At 36.3% G+C, this 7294-nt stretch overlaps 1 protein-coding gene across 2 annotated transcripts; it reads left to right on the plus strand.

Moving 5' to 3' along the window:
- The first annotated feature begins 3524 nt into the window (after nt 1-3524).
- On the plus strand, nt 3525-6499 carry LOC113358440. 2 transcript variants are annotated; one of them, XM_026602012.1, is made up of 3 exons: nt 3525-4381; nt 6010-6129; nt 6266-6499. In XM_026602012.1, the coding sequence occupies exons 1-3, from the start codon at nt 3656-3658 to the stop codon at nt 6305-6307; spliced, it is 888 nt and encodes a 295-aa protein (XP_026457797.1). In that variant the 5' UTR covers nt 3525-3655; the 3' UTR covers nt 6308-6499. The 2 variants fall into 2 exon arrangements, with proteins under 2 accessions (XP_026457797.1, XP_026457796.1); XM_026602011.1 differs by having other exon boundaries at nt 6010-6499.
- The last annotated feature ends 795 nt before the right edge of the window (nt 6500-7294 follow it).

Consider the following 7294-nt stretch of genomic DNA (forward strand, 5'->3'; position numbering starts at 1 on the left):
CTTAACTATCCTAGACCGAGACTTAGTCATAAGTAAACTAGAAATCAAGACATATGGTTTTGATCACTAATATTAACAAACATGCTTGAGATAGCAACGGATGCAAGTTCGACCGAGCAATGCTCTAACAAGTTTGGTCCCACAAAATATTTAACTAATAAGAAAAGTAATGAAAAATAAATCCTTAATATAATAAGCGGGTTTGGGAGAGAGAAAACAAGGGACCGTCTTTGCTTCAAACGCTGGAGTTTTTCCTTCCAACTTCAGTGTCTTCCTTCCAACTCCAGCGATTGTGGCACGATCGCCCGGCCTATCATCAAGCGCACGCTACATCCTCCAACTCAATGAACAAACCAACAAATTTGTTGGTTTGAACATCCATTTTTCATGTTTGTTGAGTCCATAGTGGGATCAAAATCAACAAACTTCAAGTTTGTTGATTCCATAGGGAGTGCTCTTAGCTTGTTAGGCTTCCAACTATTTTCTTGTAGGAATAGTATTTATCTTTAATAAAATAATACTCCAATAGAAAAAGAAGGAAAAACACTTTTGTTATTGGGGTGGGGGGTGGGGGGGATCACGGGAGTAATAAACTCGTATTTCACTCACCTGATAAGACTTGTTCAATACTTCCCCGTGACTCGGACAGAAATACCCCTTACACAAAATCATTACTCTTTCCAAAACAAAAAGACTAACCTTCCTTTATATTTCTTCTTCCGATCCAATTATTTATAAAGAAAAAAAGATCATCTCTAAAACCTTAGTTCCTTCATATCAGTAGAAGAGAATTAAAGCATTCACGTTCACAGTACGAAAAGTGAATACCAAATGTCTCTACCATTTAGGTGGCGGTGAAATATAATGGTTCGTTACCAACTGAGCGATAGTGAAATAGCATCGCTCCCATTTTGGTGATGGTGATGGTGAAAGAGTTTCTCACATTTCACTCCCATTTTGGTGATGGTGAAATACAACGTATGCAACAAAGAGTTTCTCTTGACGATCTCTGGTTTCGCATCACGTATATGGAAAATCAACTTGTTCAGTTCACCGATGAGTTATGATTATGTAAACCTAAAACACTACAATTAAACCTTAAAAATATAATAAACGCATAATTAATGTTGTCGAGAACTATTTGTTGTTGTTGCACTTGCAGGACATAGCCCCAGTCATCGATGTTGCTGACGTTGTGATGGTGGGGTGCCATGCCGTTAGAAGAAGCTTGTTGTATTCTAATCATTCAATAGTATTTTATTTCTAGGACAGTATAATAACGTACAAGTTGATCAAACACAATTTAGACAACATAAATACCTAATAAGCAAACTGGGTGTATATACCATAATCATGCTTTAATTGTTTGGGGTTCATGGGGTTCTCTGTTTCAAGGAAACTTAGGCACATTTGAAGACACGGACTCACAAAATGTTTTTTTCAGCGAGGAGTTTTCCAACTTTCCCCCAATGCAATTCGTATTTCTATCGAATTCAGAATTCGCTCCGAGAGTGGCACTTTGCAAATTCCTCTTGTTGCATAAGAGTATGATCCTCGAGATTATAATGTTGATTCCTTCGCGGTTAATTACTCTGCCAAGTTCATGAGCTCGAAGAGATACCAGGAATGGGACGTCAAGCTCGCTCGAAATAATCTTCATGATCCTTCTAAGGCCTTTCTTCTAGATGTTGAGTCTCTTAGATTTCAAAAAGGAAAAAAGGTGTTGAGGATTTTGACTATGGAACATTATATTCAAAATTTTAATTTACCAATCATTTATTGAAGATATAGTTTCAACGAGCCAAAATCTTGATGATTTTGCATCAAATAAAAATTTGGTTTTTAGGGTTTTTAGTGTTTTAATCGTTGATAGTAACAGTAAACATGACTCACTCATGAATCTGAGAGTTGGCATATTTCAAATGAGTCTGATTCAAAGGGTACTTTGGTCAAGAAAGTATTGAAATTTAACACCGTCATAAATCCGTGAGTTGAATACGATTCCTCCACTCCCTTGATCCAAAAGCCCCCTTCCGATAACAAAAGTGAGAAAAAACTGTTTCCTCGGCAAAACCTTATCACTGGAATATACCTAGTAGATCAGGGAAAAAAAAAGGAAAAAAAAAAGAACCCACAATTGGGGGATATGAAAACTTATTGAGGGATATGAATTACTTCCCCCAACCAATAATTTTTGCTAAGGGGTGTTTTGGGGGACAAAAATACAAAAATACCCTTCCCTCAAAATAAAAATCAAAAAACAAAATCATATCCCCCATTTCCATCTTCACCTCTCATTAATCTCTTTTAGGGTCAGGGCTTTGAAACCTAAAAGTTCCCCTTTCCTTTTCAAATTTTAAAGTTTCCCACTCCCTTTCAAATTATCTTCTCCTTCTCTGCTGGCTCCTTTCTTTGAAATCGTTTTTTTTTACATTCGGAAGTGATGAAGACCATGCCGGAAGTGATGAAGACCATGCTGGAAGTGATGAATATCATACCAGAAAAGATGAAGACCATGCCGGAATTGATGAAGACCATGCCGGAAGTGATGAATATCATACCGAAAAAGATGAAGACCATTCCGGAAGTGATGGAGACCATGTCGGAAATATTTTTTTTTTGACATCGCCGAAAGTGATGAAGACCATGCCGGAATTGGTGAAGACCATGCCGGAAAATGGTGCCGGCATGCTTGGTAACTATCATTCGATGTCGTAACTGAGTGCCGGCATGCTCGATAGAAATCTATCAATGCCGGTACTCAAGTGAAAAAAAATTCAAGTTTCTGGATACTTTACATCATGTGCCGGCAAAGAAATTCAAGCAACATAGCTACCGGCATGCTCGAGAAGTAACATACTGTGCCGGAAGTGGATTAAAAACCAGAAAAAAAATTTCAAAACGAACTGAAATTCAATTTTCGAAAACTCTGCGTAGTGGCAAACATTTACAAAAATTTCCAACAATTGCCGGCATGGTTTTTTGGTTGAATACTATGCCGGCACCGAGCTTTTTCAACTGCAAAAATGGTGGATTCAAAGAAAAAAAAATCAAATTTTCAACCTCTTAGCAACAATTCTCTCTTCACAATCATCCTTCATTTACACCAAAAAAGTTCTCTCTCAAATATTTTTTCCCTCCTCTTACTCTCACCTCACTCACCCAAATTCAAATAAAATACACACTAATCATTTAACAAATACTTAGATTTTTACTAATTTTAATTAATCACTAAATCTGATTAGTGAGGATAGATTAGGATCTAAAAAATATTTAGATAAGAAGTGATCCTGATTAGATATCTGGATCCAATTTTTGTCTTTTTCCTCTGTTCCCATTAGTTTTGATATCCCCACTCGCGGGTTCAAAAAAAAAAAGGTCGCGAGGGTTGATGTGGTTTTGTGCCTCGTCATATAAAAGAGTTAAAATAACGTGGGATCCGTTTCCATAGTGCTGGAATCAATTACGGTATAAAAGTAATATACTACAACTGAAGATGCATCAAGTTAAAGAGATGGGTACAATCGACCAAGACATACTAATACTAACCACAATAACAGCGGTTCCAGGCATCATTAGTGGCTAATCCATTTTCTTTTTGAGTTTATGTCTCAGCTATGCTGATTGGAGCAAACCAGAGAAGATTTCTTCTCTCATGAACTCCATAGCTTTTCTTACACCCTCGATTAGGGTTCCATTTCTTAATCTTCAGAATCATAGAATCAAATTTCTTAATAGTAACCCCTTTTCATTATCAAATTTCAATCGTATTGGTAGCACTAATAAGTCTAGAAATAATTACTATGAAATCTCATCAGTTTCATCATGTAAACTACCTTTAAATCCGAAAGCCCTGAAAAACAAGTCTCATAAATGTCTGAGAAGTAACCCTTTATGGGTTTTAGCTCCAATTTTAAAACGGGCTATTTCTATGTTTAGAAGTTCAGTAGAAAAGTGGAATTTATGTGTGAAAGAAATTGATGAAAGTTTAGACAGAGAGAAAGGTTTGGAGTATTTACAGAACGGAGGAATTGGAATGGCACTACTAAGTGTGACTACAAGTGCTAAAGTACGAATAAGTCCATTTGTAAAGACATTAGCAGGAAACCCGACATTTGTATCAAGTATGTTTGCTTGGGTAATAGCTCAATCTATGAAGATGTTTATAAATTTCTGTTTTGATAGGAAATGGGATTTTAGAGTTTTATTTGCTTCTGGTGGGATGCCCTCTTCACATTCAGCACTCTGTACAGCTCTTACTACATCAGTAGCACTTTGTCATGGTGTAGCAGATTCTTTGTTTCCTGTTTGTTTGGGTTTTAGTCTTATTGTTATGTATGATGCAATTGGAGTTAGACGCCATGCTGGTATGCAAGCACAGGTATACATGGATTCTTTATTGTATGCTTATCCTTTTCATTAAGTGTTTGAATCTTCTGATTTGGAATTAAGATTTATAGTTGTAGATATAGTTCACGACTCATGAGCAGCTGGCAGTGCCTGATAGGGTCATGCGATGAGCCAATATCTGGAATCGTACTTTGAACATGCCCTTACTGGCATATGCCTTTGACACTCATTTTGCCAGATTGTTGGAAGAAAAACTATTAGATCTGGTGGCGACCTTAAACAGTTGTGGTATTTTTGTTAGTTATAACGTACCCTGGAGGTTTGCGGTTATAGTTTGTTCATTGGAGGTGATTTTTTGCTCGACTAATTAGATAAGGGTATAGGTTGTTGCTTGGTTAAGTTGTTGATTGCTAATCTATGTTCTGTTAATTGTTATGGTTGTACTAATATGTCAACTATCATCAATGTTGATTTGGCTGTGTCTCAGTTGGAGTTTGTTGAGGGTTCATAAATCTTGTACGAGGAATCTAGCTAGCACCTTAAGTCAAGGTTGTGAATAGGTGCTTTCGGATGATTTTAAGGTTTTAGGATACAATCTTTTCTTCCCACCTATTACACGTTAAGTCTAATCACCTACTCAAATAGATTAGGTATCTTTTCCATTAAATTTCTCCAGTTGTATCCTTTTGGATGTCTCGGGGGAGAAAGTTTTGTAATGCTTATCAAGGTTGGGAGTTATTGAACTCGTGGTCCTGGTCTTTTAAAGGGTGAAGCTTGTAACTTTTTATTTTGCAGTTAATCTTGATGTCCGTTGCCTTTCTTTTTAACATCACATATTTGACATTTCTGATTTGAATGCTTTTGTTTGTCGCCCTCCCAAGATTCTTTTTATATATATTAGGAAAGAAGGATTCCATTGCCTGTCGTGTTATATACTATAGTTCGGGGAAAGTCTCCCGTCTTGAATAATTTTTCTTTTGAACAATCTCTGTAATCAATTTCAAATTAGAGTAAAACGGCAAACTAAAAGACCCTCTATAAATGTTTGAAGATGGATACAATTTCATTCTTTTCTAATTTTTGAGATCTGAAATTTCTTTTTGTTCCTTCGGATTCTAGCTGAGATTTTCCTGTCGTGTTGATACTTCGTCGTTCTTCATCTCCACTGTTAGGGAGGCTGGGTTTCTGTAGCTTGAGTTGATTTATAGCTGTTTTGTTGTATCTTACGTAGACTTTAAAATGTTGTTATGGTAGGTCTGCTCATGCTAACAGCCTATCATCATCCTTAGCAATTGGTTTTCATGCATGCAGATGCATGTTCAGATTTCACATAGTGGTTTGACATATAATAAATAAAAGGTCAAAAACTATCAGCAATTAGACAATTTCTACCTACTTCCTTCCAACTGTTCACAGTTTTTATTTATTTGTTCTGTGGTTCTAAGGGTGAGTACTCTCTCATCTTAAATGTTTATACAGTTCAATTTGTTCACCATCTGTCACCCGTGTCAGCATTAGGTTAGCAAAATCAAACTTATTTTTTCTGGACTTCAGTTTATCAGATGATTTCTTTTTTCTCTAAATATCTGTAATCTGTATGTTGCAACGCTTCTCTGCTATAGTATTCGTTAAATTATTTTTCCTCCATTTTGTCAACAGGTTTTGAATGTTATCATTGAGGACTTGTTTCAAGGGCATCCTATAAGTCAACGAAAGCTAAAGGAACTTCTTGGTCACACACCATCACAGGTACTCGCCGGAGCCGTTCTTGGCATTTTGGTAGCTTTCCTTTGTTGCCAAGGGTGCTTAGTGTACACATAAGTTGGTTATTATGTGCCTCAATTGTCCATGAGGCCTCACTTGCTGCCTTGCATACGGGCACTTCTGCAATTATCTGCATCTAATTTCTTTGTTGGTAGCTTTCCTTTGTTGCCAAGGGTGCTTAGTGTACACATAAGTTGGTTATTATGTGCCTCAGTTGTCCATGAGGCCTCACTTGCTGCCTTGCATACGGGCACTTATGCAATTATCTGCATCTGATTTCTCGTGATATTTATGACATTTAAAAATCCCATGTATGTCTTTATAACAACGACTCAGTATTAATCTTTTGGCGTTAAAAGTTCAGAAATCTAAATGTTTCTTCAAAGTCTAGCTTTTCGATTTTCTAGTTCTTCTTACAACACGAGAGGGCAATATGTATAATAATAGTTAAACGACACACAAAACACAAAACGTTATGATGGAATATCATACAAGAATGGCTAATGAGCATGTTAACTATTCTCTCCGTTCTTTTTTAATAAGCCAGTTTCTATAAATAAAAGTTTCAAAAAAATAGGTCAGTTTACTAATTGGGAAAGTCAAATGTTATTTTAATTTTTTGGAACCACTTTTCTCTTAATTTCTTTTGACGACAAGTGTCATGTGGACTTCTTTTGTTAACAAGTGTCACAGGGACCATTTCACTTCACTTCTTTTATTGACAAGTGTCATGAGGACCACTTTCAATAATTAGTTCTCTTAATTTCCTTAAATTCCGCTAAAAACAAAACCAGCCTATTAAAAAAGAATGGAAGGAGTATAAAACTTAGATCTTTACGATCGAGTAGTATACTTGTAACCAAACCAATGGTGCTTCAGGCTGGCGTGCGCGGTCTACCCCAGTTAACTTTCAGGTTGTATAAATTCCACAAGGGAAATCATAAAATCTCTAAAAGGTTAGTCTCCATTGTTTACTCTGTTGCAAAAAAGTAGATGGCAAAGCTAGCATTACATGCGGACTCAAAACCAATGGGGTAGAAACGATGGTTCAAATATATAATGGAAAATTATATCAAAACAATTCTTTTAAACAATAGTTAAAAAATATAATGGAAAATTATCCTTCCATTTTTAGGTGCGACCCCAAAGAAATTAGAGATGACCATTTTATTCCCATCCC

This window comes from Papaver somniferum, chromosome 3 (genome assembly GCF_003573695.1).
Source record: "Papaver somniferum cultivar HN1 chromosome 3, ASM357369v1, whole genome shotgun sequence".
Classification (NCBI taxonomy): Eukaryota; Viridiplantae; Streptophyta; class Magnoliopsida; order Ranunculales; family Papaveraceae; genus Papaver; species Papaver somniferum.